This window comes from Acanthochromis polyacanthus, chromosome 11 (assembly GCF_021347895.1).
Source record: "Acanthochromis polyacanthus isolate Apoly-LR-REF ecotype Palm Island chromosome 11, KAUST_Apoly_ChrSc, whole genome shotgun sequence".
In the NCBI taxonomy this organism is placed as follows: Eukaryota; Metazoa; Chordata; class Actinopteri; family Pomacentridae; genus Acanthochromis; species Acanthochromis polyacanthus.
This window is the reverse complement of record NC_067123.1, coordinates 36,798,987-36,820,895: the sequence shown is the minus strand read 5'-3', so window position 1 is coordinate 36,820,895 and position 21,909 is coordinate 36,798,987. Positions and strand designations below refer to the sequence as shown.

The 21,909-nt window shown below is 39.5% G+C and overlaps 2 protein-coding genes across 7 annotated transcripts in view; one reads left to right on the top strand and one right to left on the bottom strand.

Annotated features, from left to right (window-relative positions):
- tuft1b (tuftelin 1b) overlaps window positions 1-16,583 on the top strand; it is a 30,141-nt gene extending 13,558 nt beyond the window's left edge. For 4 of the 5 annotated variants that reach the window (XM_051955758.1, XM_022219671.2, XM_022219672.2 and 1 more), the window contains 11 exons: window positions 5,991-6,068; window positions 6,158-6,256; window positions 6,378-6,452; window positions 6,582-6,647; window positions 8,342-8,431; window positions 9,116-9,226; window positions 12,028-12,251; window positions 13,343-13,448; window positions 13,740-13,823; window positions 15,158-15,249; window positions 15,365-16,583. In XM_051955758.1, coding sequence (XP_051811718.1) covers window positions 5,991-6,068; window positions 6,158-6,256; window positions 6,378-6,452; window positions 6,582-6,647; window positions 8,342-8,431; window positions 9,116-9,226; window positions 12,028-12,251; window positions 13,343-13,448; window positions 13,740-13,823; window positions 15,158-15,249; window positions 15,365-15,437 — 1,098 coding nt within the window. In that variant the 3' untranslated portion in view covers window positions 15,438-16,583. Of the gene's footprint in view, window positions 1-5,640; window positions 5,910-5,990; window positions 6,069-6,157; window positions 6,257-6,377; window positions 6,453-6,581; window positions 6,648-8,341; window positions 8,432-9,115; window positions 9,227-12,027; window positions 12,252-13,342; window positions 13,449-13,739; window positions 13,824-15,157; window positions 15,250-15,364 lie in introns of those variants that run through there. The other variant, XM_022219670.2, reaches the window with a different exon arrangement.
- Window positions 16,584-16,663: 80 nt separating this feature from the next.
- Window positions 16,664-20,964, bottom strand: LOC110969571 (protein C1orf43 homolog). 2 transcript variants are annotated; one of them, XM_022219674.2, is made up of 8 exons: window positions 20,823-20,964; window positions 20,616-20,724; window positions 20,432-20,533; window positions 20,230-20,338; window positions 19,495-19,548; window positions 19,100-19,266; window positions 18,922-18,980; window positions 16,664-17,368 (listed from the first exon to the last, which is right to left on the bottom strand). In XM_022219674.2, the coding sequence occupies exons 2-8, from the start codon at window positions 20,676-20,678 to the stop codon at window positions 17,161-17,163; spliced, it is 762 nt and encodes a 253-aa protein (XP_022075366.1). In that variant the 5' UTR covers window positions 20,679-20,724; window positions 20,823-20,964; the 3' UTR covers window positions 16,664-17,160. The 2 variants fall into 2 exon arrangements, with proteins under 2 accessions (XP_022075366.1, XP_022075367.1); XM_022219675.2 differs by having other exon boundaries at window positions 20,616-20,720; window positions 20,823-20,962.
- Window positions 20,965-21,909: the final 945 nt, after the last annotated feature.

Genomic DNA, 21,909 nt, shown 5'->3' with positions numbered 1-21,909 from the left:
GTTTGTTTTTTAACTCCTTAGTAATAGTTTCACACGAGTAATTTGGACGTTATTTATCAGTGTGGAGGCCTGCAGTGGTGTGTGAAATAAGGTGGAGATGTTCTGGCCTCTATGTGGTGATTAGAAAATGAAACGATACTTTATGACGTGTTGAAGAAATTTCACTCTTAGTAGTTCGAAGTTTGCCGTAGTGGGATGTTTATTGGTATTCCGGCATACGGAACCAGAATGTTTGCAGAGTACTTAATTTATAGCAATGGTCAAAAAGTAGGCAGGGGGTCGTATGTAAATACAAGGGTGAATAGTGGTTAATTTGTGTATGATTGCTAATAAGTGGCAGAGGGTAAGACAAAAAGAACAAAGAGTAATTGAATAAAGGGGTCTGGCAAACAGTTATGAATAGAAAAGGAGCGACAACAATGAGTAAGAAAAGGGGTCTGACAAACGGTAACAATTAACAAAAGATAAAAGAATTGTGGATACCTGTGGGGCAAAATGGAATGGAGTGACACTAGAAGGTATCTGTAGCAAAAGGTGTGCTATTTTCTTCATCAGACTCATCAAACTTGGTTAATTGGTTTCATCAAATACATTTTTTTTTTTTTGCAAAAATCTTCATTAAAAATGGAAACGGGAAGAATTACTGTAGATAACTAGCATGAAGCTGAACATTTATAAATTACTGCACTGACAAAGCTATGCAAAGGATTTGTTTTCTATTTGGTTTAGCGTGGTTTCGTAACTTTGTGGGAGACTTTATCTTTTCTAATTTAACAACACATCAGTCATTGGTGCTGATATCATCAGTTAAGGTATTTTTATTACATTCATTGAACCTGAGGCTGCCTGCGTTATGAAATGTGGTTATTTGTAAACATGCACAGTCACGCAGCCTCGGTTCTTAATGTGTTGTAAAAGACAGTAGATATGGAAATTAAGTGCTTTCTGAGCAGCATGGACAAGCCTGAAGGAGCAGCACTAAGGCTTTAACTCAACAACTGATATTTATTTCATTGTATGGGCACAGAGCACATAAAAAAGGGTCGTTAGAAAAGTGTGAGTTTGTACATGCAGCAGCGAGGACGTGTGGATTAGAACACAGCAGAAGAAGTACGAAGCTTTTGTGGCGTTTCACTGATGTCTTTTCTCATCGCGTGAGCGTCACAGCCGTTGTATCAGGATGACTTATTTAAGGACAGATGCAAATTCGGCAGGCCAGGGCAGCAAAAGTATGCATTGATTACATGTTTAATTCCAACTTGGAACATGATCACAGATGCAGTGCAGGACATTTGGCCTGCAGTGACAGATAATAAGCACTCTGTGTGGGAGTGGCTGTAAATCAATCGTGTTTTCATTCACAGTCAGGCCACTACAGCGTCTGAGATAGTTTTCTGACACATTTAATGGAATGCAGGTGTGTTTTTAGCTTCATTTATTTGTTTGCTATTGTAGTCTGGACTTTCCCGTTTTTCTTAACACTCTGCTGTTGCTGCTTCTAAACACATAGCATGCTGAATGTTTCCCATGGAAAGGGGAAATATCTCACAGGCTTTTGGAACAAGTTCTAACAAACTATACGCTGATTAAATCAAATATGTAGTTTATGAATTATTTGAGTGCCAGAACACACAGATGACTTTCTAATAGCTAATTTTATGGAAACATTACAGCTCTGATGACTTAATTTTGATGTGATTGTCAGCCAAATGCGTGGAATCTAAATAGTTTTAAGGAGATAATAGCATGTGCTGAGGTGTAGAACATTGTGTTTCAGAGTAAAGTTAGCTCCGCCCAGGGTGTATCCGCCCCACGATCTTCTTCATGTCTCAGAGAAGGAGGGGAAAAAAACCCTTTAGCTGTCAGAGTGAAATATCGGCCGAGCTGTCACCGCCTCAGAGCTGATGGTTTTCGGGCGGCGCGATTACACAGAAAGAGTTGCCAGTCAAGTTGAACCATTTAGCTTTTGTTTGACTTGCAAAGTGGAGAACTGGTTGATTACGTAAAGAGCCGAATGTGCTCCCCACGTTTTGTCCTCCTTCGCTCTTTTAAGACATATATCTTTGTATGACTTACGGTGGACATGTTCACACTCGCTCTAGAGCCATAATCCTCTTCACATGTTGGTTTATTTAGGGACCCATTAAGAAGAAAACTACTAAAAGCAGAACTCATCTTGTTCTTTGTTCGGTGATCAGCGCTCAGTAATCCTAGTCTGTCTTAACATTTTCGGGTCTATTATCCAACTCAGTCCAATGTGATTTGAGTTTTATTGTGTATTTTTTTTGTATTATTTCTGTTTTATCTGATTTTAAATTTAAAAAAAATGTCTATGTGGACAGTTTTTTCCCCCATTCATATGTGATTTTACCATTTTCGATTAATTATATTCTCTTTTTTTTGGATTTTATGACCTGTACGGTTATAGCTCCACAAGTGGAATGTATTTTTTTTTAACTATCGTCTTTCAATCTCTTTGTAAAGTCTGACAAACACTAAACACATTCATAGCAGGCCTACTATAACTGTGCCCATGTGCTATCCATGGTGTAGGTGGCTTGTGCGTCGTCTTCCATCGTGTCGTGCGAGCATCAGCGACCACATTTTGAAACCGTGTTGTGCCGCTTGGTGTTTTTCTCCAGTTGGCGTGACCTGATAACAGAACACAAACAAGCTGCTGATGCTTAATATGTTTCCAGCTGTCTGCGGTGTCATGATGTTGCTCGGAAGCTCGGCACAGTTAATGGCTTTTCCCGGGAAACAAGGAGCGGTTGGTTAATCGGGTTTGTCGCGGTGCTCGCAGCAATCGACAGTGTGTGGGTCAGCTGCAAAATGTTTCGATCTGGGTAACATACTTTCTGCATTCTCATAGTGACCGGTCATTTTCTTGATTTAAAAACACTTCCAAGGTCTGTTATGGTGTCACAAATAAGTGTGCATACCGTTGAGGTTATTGCTGCAGCGTTAAGGATGACAACAGGCTGCGGTATGCGGTGAACGTGTCAGTGCCTCTCTAGTGTCTCAAAGGGAGCAATTAAAGGTGTGTAAGGTGCGTTGTTAGGTGTAGATTTAGTACAATGTGTGTGGAGCATCATGAATGTTTCAGTAGTTACATGGGGGACACTGACCAGACAGGCTGATATTAAATGTGTTGTTATGCAAGTGAAGATTCACGACGTCCTCTTGCGTGATCGAAGGCAGAAGGGGGGAAAACATCTGTTTCTTCTCCCGCTTCACATTTGATGTACCGTACAGTAGACACACCTGCCTGTCAACCCCGTAAAAATACCTTTCTGATAGAAAATAAGAAGCCGCAAGTGGGACAAAGATTTTTACGAGTTTGTTTTTGAGCAAATTTTCAGCTACCGGAAGGGTGACACTATTCACTTTAGTAGTAAAATTACAGGTATTTTTGTGCACTACGGCTGTATTCTGGAGACGAAAACAAATTAATTATATCTCATCAACCAATTTCTAACTATCTGGTGTGTTGTTTCTTTTTTTTTAGGCTCTTTTTAGTTGTCACTGAGGATTTCCACCTAAAAACAAAACCAGCAAGTTAGCTAATTGCAGTGCAAACATCTACAGGACATTTGGTTTTTATTTATTTATGCTTCTGGCTATTATTTTTATGTCATTCGTGCAGGCGTCCAATTTATTCTGCTGCTGACATGCAAGCTAGCTTTAATTAAGGCCAATGATGGTAACACTCCCAGCAGAACCACAAAGCATAAAGGCGTTTTCATAGACCTCCAACCCAAATAATGACTTCTTTATTGCAGGGTACACACACACACACCCAACCAACACACCGTGGAGGCAAAGATTAGTTGCTGATAAGACGATGTTACATAACTCGCCTGTAATTACGCTGTTGTCATCCACCTGATGTGGATTTAATCTGTCAAAAGGGCAATCAGTTTGTTTTCTTTGCACAATCGCAGAAAAAGCATTACAATCTATGTGCAGTCACACCGTCTCATACTTAAATGGGTGTTCCCAGCAAGGATTATGTGCAGACAGAGGAATTTTGTGTTTGTTTGCTTTCGGGGGAGATTGAAGAGTCAGGTATGATTACATTTTTACTTTTTCACTTAACTTGCCCATTAAACGACACATTTCTTAGCTAAGACATTGGTTTGCTATATTTTTGTTTAATTATTTGCTTTCCATTCATTTGGTTAGTTGTCTTTAGTTGGAATAGGTGGAGTGTTTAGTTGCGTAAAAGTAAAAATCAACAGCCACAGCAGGCGGTTCTGCTCTAACTTTGACCTAATGACTGATATCAATGCAGAGCAACATATGCTTCCAGTGAAAGAGTACAGTCACCATCAGGGTGTCTCTGTGTTAATATGGAAATATGGTGTGTCATTCAAAGATCAGCAGTTCAAGAGAAGGACAAATAAAGGAGCTGTGAAGGTACTATGGAATATGTCGGGTCATAAATTACTCCTCCTACCTCACTCGCAGAGAAGAATGGAACAGAAATAGCTGCAGAAACAAAGACACCCTGGGCAGGTCATCAGTCTATCACAGGGCTACATGTACAGACAATCACGCTCATATTCACACCTACAGACAAATTAGAATCACCATTTTACCTCAGTATGTTTTTGGACTGTGGGAGGAAGCTGGAGAACCTGGAGAAAACCCACGTATGCACAGGAAGAACATGCAAACTCCACGCAGGAAGATCCCGGGAAGGTCGGGACACAAACCGGTGAAAGTGCTAACCACCACTCCAGCCCAGATAAGAAGAATAAAACAGAATAAAATAATAATGGCTCGCATCTTTATGTAAAAGTTTAAGTGAAGCCAGTTTTCAGTGCTTCACTACAACAGAGTCAAAAAAAATCATCAGGCTTCTAAAAAAGGAAACTGTAAAAGGAAAGAGTTAAGGTCAAGAAGTCAGGACCCTTGGCACAAAGAAAAGACCTCCGTGCAAGCATCTCAAAGTGCATATCGGCGTGCATGATATCAGTGAGCACAAAGAAGTCGGAGATATAGAAGAAAGAGATCATGAAGGGCCTTAAAAATAATCAGAAAATAAAAAGCTTTGGAGTAAAACATGGTGGAAGCAAATGCATAACGGTTAAAACAGTTGCATGTGTTGGTTCTGAGGTGAATATGCTACACAAATCTAGATTTATTTGGAATAGAGGGAACATGGCTGGAACAGAATACACGTTTACAGAACAGATGGCAATATATGCTGGGATGTATAATAGCTTAACATAGAATAGAGTAAAATAGTATGTGCAAATCTAGAATTCTAGAGTAGAAAAGAATAGACACAAGCCTACACATATCAAGATAACATATGTATATCTGTATTGTAAAAGGGGCATATGTATAATAGAACAGTTATCTACACAGTTGAAGATTATACATATCTATAGAACAGACATGACTAGAATAGAAACACAAGTACAGAGCAGAAGACTGTACAATAGACGACCACATGTGAAGAACATCTGGATCCTTCCAGAACTTCCCCTCTGTGTGTGGCGTTGTTGATCCTAAAAATACTCACTTTAAACTGAAATTGTATAAGTTTGCATGACGGATATTATCCCATACTTTCTGTTGCCAAGGCGACCCAGAGTGACTAAGCGGCCACATGTTTCTGCTGTTGGTATTTTTGGCCCACTGACTGGACTCGACTGGTTTCATTTTCTCCAGTGAGCAGTGTTTGGTCATAATCACCAGACTTGGCAACGGGAGCTAGGTGGAAATGTCTGCTCTTTGTGGGTTGCCAGGTTTTAGGGTCTAACAGTGTGGCATCCACAGAGGAACCTAAGAAATGGGGATGTTTTATGGCAAAAACTGCCCTTCTCTCTCTCTCTCTGTCTGCTCCACCCTCTTCTCTTTCACTTATGACTTTCATTTTAAGCCCAGCTCCTTCATTGGTTGGTGTTTTTTTTTTTTTTTTCCGGAGAGTCGCCACTGCTTCTTGTAAGTTCCTCTTATCCTCTCATTTTTCATTTCAGGAGCGGTGCAGGCGGCTTAGACTCGCCCTACAAGGTCAGGATCAGGCGGGATACAACGCAGAACGACACAACAGCAAGGTACGGATTCACTTTGTGTTCCTCTATGTTGTTTATCGAGAGAAATAAACATTTTACGAGGCATTATCTGATATTTTGACCGGTTGTAGGAGAGCAGCATCGCGGTAGTGCTGCCACAGAAACCAGAGGAGAAGGAGACAACACCTGAACTCATCACTCCCACGGACGAAAAAGTCGAAGTCATCAAGGTATGTGGGCTTGTTTTTTGCTCTGATGATGTTTGTTTGGATAGCTGTGTTCACGCTTCTCGCCTCTCTGGAGTGTAGTTTCGTGAGATATCTGACACATTCCCATGATTGTGTCGACCAGGTTTACCTTGAGTCCCGTCCAGAGACAGCAGAGAGCGTCAGGATGCTGACGGACGAAGTGTCGCAGATTCAGGAGGTCGGTAATGGACGACGAGTCGACATTAAGCAACTAGTAGAGAACAGTGGAGAAGTCTGAGTTGAATAAATTGAAGGACATAGTCGTGTTTCTGCATTTTTCTCATGCTCGCTGTGTTTTCCTTCCTAGGTGAGGTACTGTCTGAAGACTCTCAGAGAGCAGATGGCAGCCAGGCAGAGCAACAACAACAACAAGGTACGCACCCTCTGCCGGAAGGTTAAAGAGTTTAGTGTTTATAGAAATAAACAGAATGTGAATAGACGGTAATAAGGTATTCATTTAGCAAAAATATGTTCTGTAGTAAGAGGATCTGCTTGTAAATTGAATATGTTTCTGTTTTTAACTGTTGGTCTGACAGATAAGCAATCTGAAAGGCCATCTTGGACTTTGAGGGACTCGAGATGTGATTTTTTTTTTTAAATTTTTTTCACCTGAATCTCAAGTTGTTTCTGCTCCGATCACATTTTTACTCACTGTGGGCTCATTTTTCTCGATAATCTAAAGTCCTGTACCTCTATGGAAACAGCACAACCATGGCTAGGAGGAAAACAATAACATCTTTTGTGCAGCATAACAAAGTCATAATGCCAGAAATCCTAAAAAAAACAAAAACATGGGGACTGCATTTTACTAATTACAGTTTTAATATGTTTCCATCCATTCGTAGCCGTTTGTGTCTGTAGTTTGTTCTACTCCATCAAAAAAGTTCCTGAATTTTTGTTATGTAACTGTTGATCCAAGCTGAGTCACTAATGGCTTGGTGGTTGTCCCAGGTAGCTGACATTTTTTGTTTTTTACAGAATCTGGTTAATAAAAAATCTTTCTTTTGGCTAATTTCTAAACAAGACATGTAAAATTGTGATGTAATGTTGTGATTTTGAACTCAGATTTTGTTAAGTTTTCTGAAAGATCAGCATTCCAAAGTGATTTACTGTGTTTTTTTTAAAATAAAAAAGTCCAAAAAAAGAAAAAAAAAACCCTTTACAGGAGCTTGATGGTGCAAGTTTGGCTGCCAAAACATAGTATTATGGTCCAAAAGTAGTTTGGATGAAGAAACAAAAGGGGTGGCGTGATGTCGGGGGCCTGGACTTGTAAAGAGTCTCACCTGGACTCGTTCAGGTGTGTTTAGCTATTAGTAAAATAAAAAATAAAAGGTCATTACACATTCTCAGTTGGTTGTAAATAAGAATGCAATTTGTACTTTCTGAACAAGATTTCCTTGATTGAACGGATTAGCTACGTTCAGATTGAGGCCGTGCAGAGACGCAATAAACTGAAGATTTATGCATACAGGAAAAAAGTAAGATAAAAATAATCATCAAGAATAAATGGAGATAACTTTAAGACGAGGTAAATCAACTAAAGCAAGAATAGATGGAGGTAGAATAAGACAAAGTTAAAAACTTTCATTACCCTAAGGATTAAAATGAGTTCATATTGACGACGAAATGTTTTTAATCAAGCAACAAAATTAGTCAGATGTTAAGAACAACTCTGTATATATCCATAAAATGCCTTGAAGAATGAAAGAGGATGCAGATGAGGCTTAAAACTCTCAACAGACTTTGCTGATCTCACCGACGAAAGCAGCCAAGGCAGAGAAGGCTTAGTCACCTTAAGTTGGGAAAACCGCTGAATACCTAAGAGGCCTGGTGAGCCTGTTTGGCCTCAGCAGCTGAAATATGGTGGAGATAAATTATATAATGCCTTAAAAAAATTATTTTTTACTTCCTGAAATTTAACTATAGACGTGCTACAGTTTCTTGTCCTGTCAGAGTGATGCTTCTTGCATTTTCTTGTGTTGTGTTTCAAACAAGGAAATGCCAGTGTAGTATTTGTACATTTTAGGAATAAAAAGAGAAATTAAAACCCCACTTTTTTCTTTTCAGTATCCAGTTAATGGCTTCAAAGTCACCATACCCATCAACCAACCGGCTGTCACCAACGGCAACGGCTTCCTCATCGACACAGACTCTAACGTGAGTTCAGCCGTCTGTGTGGCTTTTGTGATGGGATTATCCGTCAGTTTAATACGAGTCAACCATGGGAAATGGCAGGAGTCAATTTGAATGCATCCAAATTTATATCCAAATGACCGGCGTGTCGTTCGTAATGCTAAAAGATGGAAGCAAGAAAAACATTGCCAAGCTCATCACAAAGCCCCCACAGCACCAGAGCTCACTTCCATCCTGGCTAATGGCGAGCGCACACACCATATTGTGTTTCCCACGCTTTAGCCTCGACTCAGCACATCACAACATCTACTGTAACACAACACCGTCATCTTTGAAGGAAGTGGTGTTGTAGCAGGGAGGGAAGCTGTGTGTGCTGTGGATATCCAAAACCGGTGACCTGTATGTGTAGGTAAGCAGGAGTCGATTTACGCCACCCTGCTTTCCAAGTGGTGTCAGATTAGGCGGCGATGCACAGAGCGCCGTTTGTCCGGGCGGGAAGAACAGCTCTGACAGCTCCCAGAGATCAGAGATTATCTGTGCACAGTTAAAGAGCTTTTTGTCCCCATGCTTTTGTTACCTCAGGCGAGGCCGAGTAACCTTTTAAACGCGTAGCTAAACAACCTGTCAGTGGCCCACTTTATCTGTTTGTTAGCTCGCCCTCAGGTTCAAGCAGCTTACGCCTAATTGGGTTTGTCACTTTCTGTGCAGGTGGAGGATAATCAGGAGGAGAGCGCCAGGCTCAGGGAGGCGACCAGGCGGCTGTACTTGCAGCTGACGGAGATGGAGAAGAGGCATCAGGAAGAGAGGGAGAGCCTGCAGGTCCGTCTCAGTGGGACGAGTAACACGAAACCATTTCCTGTCTGCAGCTATGAGTCATCCCTCTGCCGCTCCTTTAATCACTCTCATTATCTGTTGTCTTTGGATTGCATCCCTCCCCCTGTGATCCTCTGCTGTTTGCGTCTTTGCTCGGCGGTACATTCATCTGTCGGGGCATGTAGGGACGCTGCCCACAGACTAACGTGTTATGATTGGCTGATCGGTCATGTGCTCTCTCTCTATGGGGCTTGCCTTTACCCTCCTTATTGTATTAGTTGTACCAGTTTAAATTAGATTGATGCGACAGGCTGACACGCGGCACCATTTACTTGTTCCTTTGTCTTGTCGCCACCGTGTCACAACAACAAAGACATCGCAGTTTCTGACTCAGTTTCATGTTAACACTGAGAAGAGACAATGCAACATATTCATTTATTTGATCAGGGACCATGCAATTAACATAGATAACATCTGATTTCTTACATATAGAATGTGTAACATTAAGCTCATTTTAAACTCCTGTCCCTGGATGGGCTTTTCAGTAAAAGCAGACAAAGAGAACCAACAACAAAACAGCACAGACAACATTATAAACTACATTACACACACATAATGACACAACCCACTCTCAGTCTGACCTTATAGATGTCATAGATGGGCACATTCTTGTTTTTCTTTCAGCCAATACTTGGCTTTTGCTGTAGAAGTTTTTAAATCTGCTAACATATTAATTTTGTAGTGCGTGAAAGATGTGACAGCCTTTGATTAAAAAGACTGTCTGTCCAAATGTAGTTCTACTTTAATCTTAACTCCAGCTGATTACACCTCAGAATATCACTGTAAACTACATTTAACAAAGAGGAAGAGTAGTTATTTTTTGCTTTCGGACGTGTTCCTGGAGCTGTTTCAAATTAATCCGTCGTTAGTTCCCATTATGGAGCAGCTTCTTCTTTTCAGTGCACATTAACTGCTTTCTCAAGTGTTTGAAATCTACTAATCTAGTGCTTCAGGTACTGCAGCTGGACTCACCAAGTACCTCCTGTCTCATGTAGAATCATACAGTTAGGACTTTTACATAATATTGCCTCCTAAACTTTAACCATTGCAGTCTGTGGTGCAACATTAGATGCCGTCTGTCCTCACATTCTTAGCTGCTCAAGCGTGTTCATACTTGCACGAGACATCATTACATAGATGATGTAACTGCTGGCTTACATACTGCAAGCACAACCAGGTATTTTTGGTGTACTAGATTTTACATAGTCTGTATTCTGGCATTCGTTATTCTTTTTCTGTTGTGTTATATAGCGTAGTAGCGTGTAAATAGGAACACACCCCGGGTTATTTTATGCCTCCGAGGTCAGATGCATTGTGTTTCGGAGGGGTTCTGCCCATATCCTTCATCCAAATGTCTTCAAATTTGGCACAAACTTGGACTCAAGGATGAACTGATTCGATTTTAGTGGTCAAAGATTTTCAGAAAGTGACACACAAATGCTTAATACAGTCGTATAAACTAGTGAAGTGATGACAGTTTATATCCAAAAGGTTAAGTCTGAACAGAAATGAATGCAAACTTAAACCTGACTGGTTTGCAGACGGCAGTAATACTAGTTTAGTACGTGTACTAATATCTGAGTATATTTCATGTTACTTATTTATCACACTATATATTTTACATTTTATTTGAATTAGTGTCTTGTAAAAATTGGACTCATTTCCTGCAAATAATCCTGCTATGATACAGTATGTGCTAATGAACCAGCTAGAACGTGAGTGACATTTCAGTTTAGCCCAATTTTAAAAAGATGTATAAAACATCTGTGCTGCAGGTGTGTAGAAACTGTTTGGTTTTTATTAGTTGTATAAGGAAGGGAGGGGGAGTGTTGTTGTGATCACAGCAGCGACACAAAGCACGATACAACAGGACATTTGCTTTCTCCCCTACTTCCTCTTCCTTTCTCCAAACGACCCGCTCTGCTCCCACTCTCTAATCCTATGATATAATGAACCGAGGCAATGCTGGATAAAGAATAGCAAAACAAAAAACACACGCACACAAAAAAACTTTCCTATACAACCTAGTCATTCCTTCCAGCTCCTATTTTCCTGCTTCCCGGGGATCGCATGACCTTTATAGACGGCGTTAAGATATAAAGGTTCGTCTTCTCCTTCATATAAGCCGAGAGTGAACATTAATATCGAAAACTTTTCACCCAGAACTTAAGTTTTGTTTTTGTAATTTTGTCCTCATTCTCTAAAACAAGATGCAAAGTGATAAAAGATTTAGAAAGTGTCCCAAATAAAATGCAAACGAACCAAAACGACACTGAAAATGTCCAAAACGGTGTTAAATTAACACATTTAAAACATTTTTTTTCCTTTTTGGTTGTCATTTGACCAAAAAATCTGCACTCACATTGTCTCGAGAGAGAAATCAACCTCAACACAAACATGTTTAATGCTGTGAGTCAGTAAAATGAAATCTAATAATATAAGAAATTAACTGCTGAGATCTGGGAATGCCACAAAGTTTCTTTTGAAAATGTCCATTTGAGCAAAAAATATGTGTCAGATCATCAAACAGGTTTTATATGCTTCAAGTTTTACTGTTGCATTTGCCACTGTATGTATTATTACTAATATTTCAGGGATAGTAACCTTCAGATTAGTAGTTTGGATGATCGGGCTGAACAGCTTGCATGGAAAGCTTGGCTGTCTTCTCAAAACGATGCCAACAGTCCTTCTTTAACTGTTTAATATCACCCCAAAGCAGTTTCTCACACTCTGGTTTCCCTTCATAGTCAGAGTCGGATGAGTATCGCCTCCGTCTTGCCGAGCAGTCGGAGCGGCTGCAGAGGGCGGAGGAGCAGTCGGATGAGAGGGGTCAACAGGTGGAGGAGCTGCAGAGGCTGCTGGGAAATATGGAGATCGAGAGCGGCGCCCTCAAAAAGAAGCTGGCTGCAGGGGAGGCGGAGCTTCTGCAGCTTCAAGAGGAAAGAGAGGACGAGGAGGAGAGCGAGCAAAGGTAAGATTATGATATATGTATCATAGCTGACATTTTTTGCTGTTTTCAGGCCTAAAATCAACATGGCCGCCTGTAACCAAACACCACATGGCATTTTTACACTAAGATTCTTCTAAATATTATATATAAAATGAGTAAAATTGAAAGTTATTTCTAAAGATATTGTAGTAAACCTGTTGACATACCATAAATCTACACTTGACTCACACACTACTTTATATTAAATAAGTCAGAAAGCCTTGGAGTCTTCCAGTCTTTTCTTCAGGAGGAAATTACATCACATGGAGCAGGTCATGTGATCTGGAATTAACACACTTCCTTGATGTGTTTTTGTAATGGTAACTTAGCAGAAAGGGATTTCTTGGACACAGATACAATTAAATTTGACATATTGGCGAAAAAGAAATATCTGTCATGATTATCTCAACTTAATGAAAAGAACACAATCAAAACTCTTTTAAAATAAACTCATTTTATTATTGTTTAGCTAATTAGAAGGTGTTTTTTATTAAATTGGGACGGTTATTTAGTTGACATTTTAGTGATATTCAGTCATTTTTTATTAATAACTGATTGTTTCCATAATAAATAATTCTGTAATTTGTAAACACATGATCATAATAAACATTAAAAGCATATATATATTTTTTACTTTTATTAAAAATGCATGCAGGATATTTCACATGGACTTTAAAAGTCCCTAATTTATTTATTGACCCACCTTATAACCTCAGTTTTGATCAGTTTTTATAAGCCTTTAATAATCCCACATTGTGGAAACTTTCAGTGTACAGCAGCAAAGATGCAAACATTTAAAGAATGTAGCACAAAAAAGAAATTAAACCAAAATACATACATAAGTACTAGTTATAGAAATAATAATGTTGCTCAGGTTCAGATGTTGGTTTAATCAAAGCAATACTGTTGAGTTTCACTTTACTATCCTCCAATGAAACAGAAATGTATCCTAAAATATGAATTTATTTTTCTTCTAACATCTTATTTCCCAGCATTCCGAACTTTTTCAACTAATGAACAGTCTCATACTTTCTATAGACACAGTTAGAGTTCTCTCCTTTGTGCCTTTGCAGGTGTCTGGAGCTGGAGAAGGAGGTGGCCGTCCTCAAGGAAAAGATCCATCACCTCGACGACATGCTGAAGAGCCAGCAGAGGAAGGTCCGCCACATGATTGAGCAGGTACACAAACACACACACAGACACACACACACGAGCTCTGTCAAATGAGCTCTCCAGTACCCACAAAATGCACAGGAAGCCATTAATGAGGAAATTAGATTTTGAGGAGGCGGTCACATGAAGCAGAATTGATTCGGGAGGGGGGGGAGAGGAGCCAGGCGGAAACGTGCGGTGAAACAAATCTCACTCGCCATGAATAAGTGATGCTGCATCTGCTTCAAGTGGAGAAAGTGACGTGTTTCTCTCCTGAGCGCCTCCTCATGTTTGTCTGTGTTTGTTTGTTTGTTTCAGCTGCAGAACTCCCGGACCGTCCTCCAGGAGAGGGATCGAGTCATCAGGGATCTGGAGGAACGGGTGGCGTTCCTGGAAGCTGAGGTCAGGAGCCTTAAATTGCTGCATTCATTAAAAAAAAATATGAACATTAAAGGCTCATTTCTGCTCAGACTCTTATTGCTGTGGCTGGATTACCTTCCCACAGTTTCATTAGAGAACTTATTTGCATTACATCTTGTTTTCTAAAGTTTTTCTGCAAAGGCCAGCAGATTATAGGTTTTTTTATCTTTAGCATAATCCTAATCGATTACTAATAGATTACTGATATGGCTTATTCCTCTCAGCTTCTGTTGTCTGCTGCTGAGTCTGATCCACAGGATGTAGGGTGTGGGTTTAATCCAGCCATTTTCAGACTTCTGCTGCCTGTGTGTTACTATTTTCAGAAGACCCTCCATGACGGGAAACAATAACAATCACCCAGCTGTGAACTAAACACTGAAAATTGCAAATTTTGCCCAAGATTTGGATTATTCAGTGAGCTATCTGTTTAATCTGCATGTAAATGTCCCACCACTGTTTTTGTGGGGCACCATCACTACATACTGGGCTCGACCAAGGATGTGGCTTTGCTGTTTCTCAAAAATCGTGACGGGTGGGATTGTCTTGGTGGAATATTTGCTCACAAAGAGATTAAAATGGCGAAACTAGCAGGGCTGACTGAAGACGTGATCCAGATCTGTTTAAAAAAATTTACATTTTAGTGTGGTAGGTTTCCTAGAACAGAAAATTTAAACTAAGATACCTGTCAACTATGTTACAAAAAGTCCCGCAATTATATATTGACCCAGCTGTTGTTTAAGTTAGTTAAGGGGATTTTGAAAAACGGTTAAACACTGGATAAGGGGAAGTGAAGAACAAAACTGTCTGAAATGAGCAGCCACAGACAGGTTTGTACCTGCAGCCTACATCCGGTGAGTCAGACTACATGTGCTTTAACCACAATGGGCATAAGCCTCTCACCAAATGTGTGTTCATCCACGGGTGAAAGTAGTCCACATAAAACGCGTCTTTTACTCCTGTTTGGGTGCGTTTCATTTAAAACCCCGATGCCCAGCTGTGTTAGAGAACTACTTAGCCTTTATTAAAAATGAAACTGCCCAATTTAAAGATTGATATCTTCATGAGAAACAAATAAACTTGGGTTTGAGCATCACAAAGAGGCTATGAATGTCAGAAGTTGTTGATAGATGGAATAGACGATTGCCTTTTCTAGTCTTTTCGTGAGACAACCAAACCTTCTTCCCCCAGTTTTCCAAGCAGACTAAAAGCTAGACTACTACCCTGGATACTAGCTACTGCCGACATCTGTGCTTTGGAACCACAAAAAACAAGCAAGAGGATTCAATTTTATGTCTTTAACCCATTTCTGTTTACAGAATAGAGAAATGCATGACCACATGGAGTACTTCCTGGCAGGCCAGGAGCCTCCACCACTGTCTACTGAGAATAAGCCAGAGGTTGTTTACAGGTGAGTGATGACTTCCTGATTTCCACTTCGTATTCACAGCTAATTCCATCCTGCTCATATTGTGTCTGAGTGTTTGTCATCCTTTGTATAATTTGTCATTTTCTCTTTTGTGCAGCAAAACGCTCATGCCGACGACACAGACCAACAAAGCTCTGCCGTTCATCAAAGTCATCGAAATCAAGTCCTGAATGGAGTCACTACCAAAGCAATGACCATTAGTAAATACTGTGTACATATATATTTAACCTCCTACCAGTGTGTAAAAAGTAGATCTGCAGTGAGTTTAAAAAAAATGAACAGACATTGTGCACATTGGTCTTCTGTTAGTATCTCGTAGTTACTTCTGATGCTGTTCTACATATCTTATTGTTGGTTTTCTCAGCATCAAACTGAATCTAAACTGGGATCTGGTGGTAGGAGAAATCCTAAAAAGGAAACGAGGAAAGAGCAATGCAAAGAAATCTACTGAATCTGCGCATTTTGTACTTACTCTGCAAGAGTTCAGTAACATCCCCAATGTAGCCCCCGTTCTGCAGAATCTGAATAAGCTGTTTCAACAGGTCAGTGTACAACGCAAGTCAGTTAAAAATCCATTATTATTCCTGCAGGTTAAATGTGCAGATAATGTGTTTAGTGATTGTGGGCCTCCTCGACTACAATCCTTCAGGGTCAAATTCCTCAGCGCTTTGCACCACGTTGCCAACGGCAGGCAAGCCGTGTCAAGGTTGAAACATGATTTATGTCGAACTTAAATACATTTTTCTCTGACGTTAGTGGGTTAAACATATAAGACTGACAACTTTATATATATGACATCTTTGAGTAGTGCTGGTAAATACTTACTAGAGGCTCTTTTCAATCTTTTTTTTTTTTTTTACTTTATTGATGAGAGACGGGAAAGTGAGAGAAGAATGAGGAAGGACTTGCAGCAAAGTTCCATGAGCTGAATTTAAACTCATGATCGCTGCATCGGGGACTTAAAGCTCCATTTATGGGTCACCCGCTCAACCTATTGAGCTACCCTAACCTGCTCTTTTCATTGTTATCTTCTCTGCCAAGTGTTGCCTCAACGTGCTTGTTGTATATTCTGTTTGTGTGTAAAGGTTACATATTTAATAATGCTGATTTTACTCATAATCTTACTTTCTTATATAATCATGCATTCTTTGCGTGGACTTTGTTTCTCTCTGTAAAATACCAGGATGAACATTTTTATAAAGTAACCCTTTACTGTGAACATTGTAGATAGACCCACTGAAGTTCATTCTTTGTCCTTTCATTGTAGATTTTGTTCAATCTTATTTAAATCTAATAAAAAACGTTTGTTGGACCCATCAGCTGTTCTGTTTCAGAATCATGCGCTGCTCCCTAACCTTGTACTGCCACCTAGTGGAGACATTGACGACACTGAATGTGAAGAAAAGAAAGCTTTTTTTTTTTTAATCTCAAACCACAAATATACAACCTTCACATAAATCCAAATCAACAAGAATCAATTATATAAATTAGAACTACCCATATAAATATGTTACATCTGTACAAACACATATTCACAGTTACAATATTTACATTTGAACCAATGAGGGAAAAATGAATCCAGGTGCAATCAACTTTGCTGTTATTACAAAAATAACATATCTTTGCCAGGGTGAGAACAATCATATTTGTCTTCTGAAAGTTACTGATTAGGTCCAAAATAAGACCACAGGCCTCAGTGTAACACTTCACTGTAAAAAAGAGAAAACAAAAAATAATCTCCATCTGAACTTAGTGTAAGAAGTTGTTGTCCCAAAATGAATTTGCTGGTTTAAAGCTTAACTTGAACACAAAGTTAGAACTTCCTGTTTCCCAGCAGACTGTGTGATCATGACGCTACATGCTCACCACACCAGCGCCTGGTCAGTCCGTGTTTCACAAAGTGCTCTCCAGTGTGTTGTAGTTGTCTTTGAAACTTTTGAGCTCCAGAAAGTGTTTGGGCCTCTTGCTGCGCTGGCCGGTGGAGGGCAGGTAGGTGACCTGGATGGTGGAGGGGGTGCTCCGGACGGGAGAACCAGTCAGGTCCTTGGCAGCAGACTGGTGATGCTGGTCCAGGCTGGTGGAGCTGGAATAGGCCTTTACCCTGAGGGAGACGAGAGGAAAAAGACTTAATATTATACAGAGGGCTTTACAAGAGGTCCTCGGTTTATGACGTCCTCAACTTGCATCATTTTCCATTACGTCAGAACTGATTACAGGTCGGTCCTTGGTTTAATGTACGGCTTTTTGTTATGTCAGAACTGGGTCAGTGGAACTAGTACACGAGCAGAGTGGGCGAATACGTCGTAACGCAATGAGTCGAGTGGATGAATATACTTTAAGACGGCTTTGTTTGCATTTGTTTACATTGGATTTTGCTACATTTGCTAACTTCATCATGACTCCTAATCTAAGTCAGACTCTTCTGATGCTTTATACTACATTTTCTTATCGAGCTGTGTTTCAGTGTGAGCTATGTGTCGTTACTGTAGTTGTCCAGTACAAATACATAAACTGATTAATATCGTAATGCAGTAACGCTTTGCTTACGTTTTTGCCAGTATTTTCCTACCGAGCTGTGCTTCAAAGAACAATGCAATATCACCATTGCAGGATTTTAGATAAGAATCATCTTCTGAGTTTTGAAAATGTTAAGTTATTTTCCAATGAGTGTTTTGTTTTTAACATTTTAAACGGTTTGGCCTCTCCTCTGTTGTACCAGTTTATTCAGTACCACTCAGTGCAGTCCATAAAATCCACAAGGATATCTTTTCTTTGGGCAGTCAGGTTTTTCTGTAAAAGCTACGACTCAGTGGAACTAATGCCTGACGACATGAAGAACGGTTTCTATCGGCAGTTTTAAAAACAAACTGAAAAATCTGCTCAAGCACACTCAGAACTGCAACCACTAATGTCTATTTAATTTGCATTTGTGTGTGAGTGTGTGTCCATATGTGCTTTTAGGAGTGTGTGTGTGTGTGTGTAATGTTTTGCTTCATTGTGTCATGCATTTAAAAGTACAGCTTTTTTGTGACATTTTAATATTCTGATGCTTTTACTGTGACCTGCCAAGGGACTACAGATGGAAATTAGCTTAAAGCCAGCTGTGGTGCAATACATCAAATGGCAACATTTACGTTTAATATTGTACATGGTCGCTGTTTAAATAAACTGATAATAATAATAATAAGTGTACATACATATAACATTACATATTCAACTGGCATGTACATGTAAATTTACATCAGATGTAGCCAGGGGTTTATGAAAGCGTTTATTTGTCCGAACAGTGGATTAAATCATTCCTGCATGTGTGTTGACTCAGCAGAGCTAATATCAAATGAGAAAAGTTTATCTGGAGGAGAATAAATATTTGTAGGCAATACAGAATGACTGAAGGACTTATTGGACCACATTCCATTATATTTAGTCACCTAGTGCCTGATTCTAGTGTTTCCCTTTTCAAAAATACAAATATTTGTATTCAATAATACGGAAAAGGACCAAACACATTGCATAAATATTGACCAGAATACAGGAAATTAAGTGCTGGACATTCACAATGTGTCTTCCCTCATGCTCAAATAACACCTGTGCCCATTTTTGTTCCAACAAAGACTAACAATGTCAAGTGTGGAGCAGTAAAGCAGCACTTACACGTCAGCCAGTTCATTGAGAGCTTGTTGGTATTCAAGAAACTCAGCTTCCCCAAACACCTAAAACAAAGTCAGAATAATAATAAAGTCAGAATAGCTAACGACAGAGTTCTTTGACACATTAGAATTTTATTTTTTGTTTAATAATGAGACATGACTGCGACACACAGAACACTAACCCCGGTCCCGTGGCGGGCGTTGTCGTAACCTTCCAGCAAACGGTCAATGAGCGCGCTGCGGCTGCTCTTGATCAGGGAGTGGGAGTTACGCAGCTCCAGCAGCCAGCTCCTGAAGTTGCGTCCAGTAAACGCACTGGGACTGCGACTTATCTCCTGCAGAGGAATTCCTGAGATTGAAAGAAGTTAACATTGGGTCATTGCATAAGAACATGACTGGAAACATGTTTGAGAGAAAAGCAGGCTTAAGAATCACATTAAAACACATTATTTTAGCGTATTTACAGATGTAAAGACTGTTGCTTCTCCATGGGAGGTCATAGCTGACGTGGATTTCAGAGATTCAATGTGTGTGATTAATAAAAGTTTGAAAAATGGGCATGAAATTTTTGTCTCACCTGAGTCACGGATGGCATCCAGAGCTTTCATTCTGTACAGATAGTTGTAGCAACCTTTAAAACAAAAACAGGCTTTTGTTATTCTACTGAAAAAGGACAACAGATAGTTAGTGGTAGGGAATTCTGTAATGTTGAGAGATGAATGAGGAGGCAGATTCAGAGACACTCTCTAGACTCAGATGGTTTATGTTGAGAATAAGGTTTACTGATATCAGGAGAAGTGATGCAACAAGCAACACAGTGATGTGAGCACTGGCAGCATCAATTCTGAGGATTCTCTCCAACCTTGGGTATATATTGAGTTGGGAGGATATTTAGATTACAGCCCAATATGGAGACAACTTGTGTACTCCATAATGTCACACTAAACAATATCTAATCTCAACCAAGTCATGTTTTTCCCTACAGCACTTGTCTCTCTCATGTATCTTCTATTGTAGCATACATTTTCAGGGTCAAATTAGAGGCAGAGAAGGCATGAATGTGCTCCCAGCCTCAGTTTTGAAAAAGGAAATAGGAATAAAGGCCAAAGGTGATAACATGTAGGAAAATTTGAGGTGATCTATAGGTTCTATAACTTGATTTAAGGTGAATGTAGTTGACAGATGCGACCTGCATGATATTCTTAGCTAACAGCTGTGAGGAAATTACTCATTAAAGGGAAAGAGAGTAATTTTTTCCTCACAGTTAGGAGAGATTTATTTGACATAAAGATGGGTTGGAAAGGTGACATACTGATTTGTGATTGCCGCTTCAGCCTGTCATCTTCTTCTGCTAGGAGACGAGGTTCAAAACGGATCTCCTGGACTTTGGACAGCCTGGAGTCGATCTCTTCCCTCAAACCCTGTAAATCCAATCACACAGAAGACACAGGACACGTGAACAGCTGCTGCTCTCTGGCAGGACAACAGGTAGTAAAAGCTAAGAGTCCTCTTACCTTTGGTGCATTGTGGCCAATAGGTGCGTGGGGTCCCCGGCGGGATCTCATTGCAAAACGCATAATTTGTCTTTTGACGAAGATAAACAGCAGCACGAACACCTGTACACAACCCAGATGTTTAATGGACATCACAGCCACACGAAATCACACCAGCTATCAATCGAAACTGAAACTTACTCACCAAGCTGCCATAAGCCATGACCAAGACAACATTTACCCCCGATAACGGCGAAGAGTCTGCCATTACTGTCTGTCAGTGTTTACTGTTTATCCACAGGTCAATCAGCTGGCTAGCAAAGAAACCAACGTTATGTTGCTACATTAGCTCGAAAGCTAACAGTCGATTGTTCATTTTTTAATTATAAATAATCACCACTGCAGTACATACGATAATGTATTCATCAGTTTACAGCTTCAAAAAGATGCTTCTAGATTTTCCAGATGATACTCTTCATGCTCATCGGTGCCAGACGTGAAATTGCGCAGTTTAGCTTATATTAGCTTTGCGCCCTCAGTGCGACAGTAAGAGCTGATTTACGACACCTGAATTACCGTAGTAACCGTATAACAACGACTAGAGTGCCTGTATGATATACTGTATGATATACAGGCACTCTAACAACGACAACTCACAACAAACCAGTAGTTTCATTTACACATCGTTCAGTATGAACAGTTATTAAGGCTCTATAAAGACTCGTGATATGTATTTTTGTTTGTTCTGATGTAGCTTACTATGTGCAAAATCATCTGCAAACATGATGAGTAGTTTAAAATACGCTCATAGTTTTTCATGCTTAACTTTCATTCACATATTTGCCTCTTTTCTGATTATAACGTCATTGTTACATTTATTTTAATATTAATAGCTTTATTTATATAACAATATTTTTTGAATTAAAGGTTTGAAAGTGCTTTGACAGACAATGCATTAGTAGTACTTGAGTAAATACAATGTACAGCCTTTAATATTGCAAATACAAAAATATACAAATATTAACATGAATATATTTAACACCATATTATATTAAAATATACTACTCGTAGCACTTAGTAGTGTCCAGGTTCCTTACATGTGTTTATTATGCATTGCATCACAGTATTTCTGTTATGCATGTGTATTATATTTTTGTCAAAACTATAAAGTAAAAAAATGAATTAGAATTTTATTTTTCAGCCTGAATACTTGGATTTAAAATAATTTTGATGAGATTGAAACCGAATTCATCTTCACATTCAGTTTTCAGTATCGAAATTCAGTTCTTACGATTTAGATTTAGCTTTAGTAAATCAAATCAAGTGACTCCAAGAATTTGTCTGATGGTAAATTATCTTTGCTCATTAGAGTATTTCAGCTGTTTTTAGAGTGCATCCTGTCCATTAATTATAAAATATGCAGTGAGTTTAACACTGCTGTTTATTTTAATGATATGTGTATTTTTTACTTATCTATCAGTGTTTTCATACGTTTATGC

What these genes read in the sequence shown, in the direction of transcription:
- LOC110969571 (XM_022219674.2), bottom strand. Translation starts at nt 20,678, where the DNA reads ATGGCAGACTCTTCGCCGTTATCGGGGGTAAATGTTGTCTTGGTCATG. An exon ending in TTGGCCACAATGCACCAAAG is followed by an intron (nt 20,339 to 20,431) that starts GTAAGAGGACTC and finishes TTGGATTTACAG; the next exon opens with GGTTTGAGGGAAGAGATCGA. An exon ending in ACGCCCGCCACGGGACCGGG is followed by an intron (nt 18,981 to 19,099) that starts GTTAGTGTTCTG and finishes ACTTTGTTTTAG; the next exon opens with GTGTTTGGGGAAGCTGAGTT.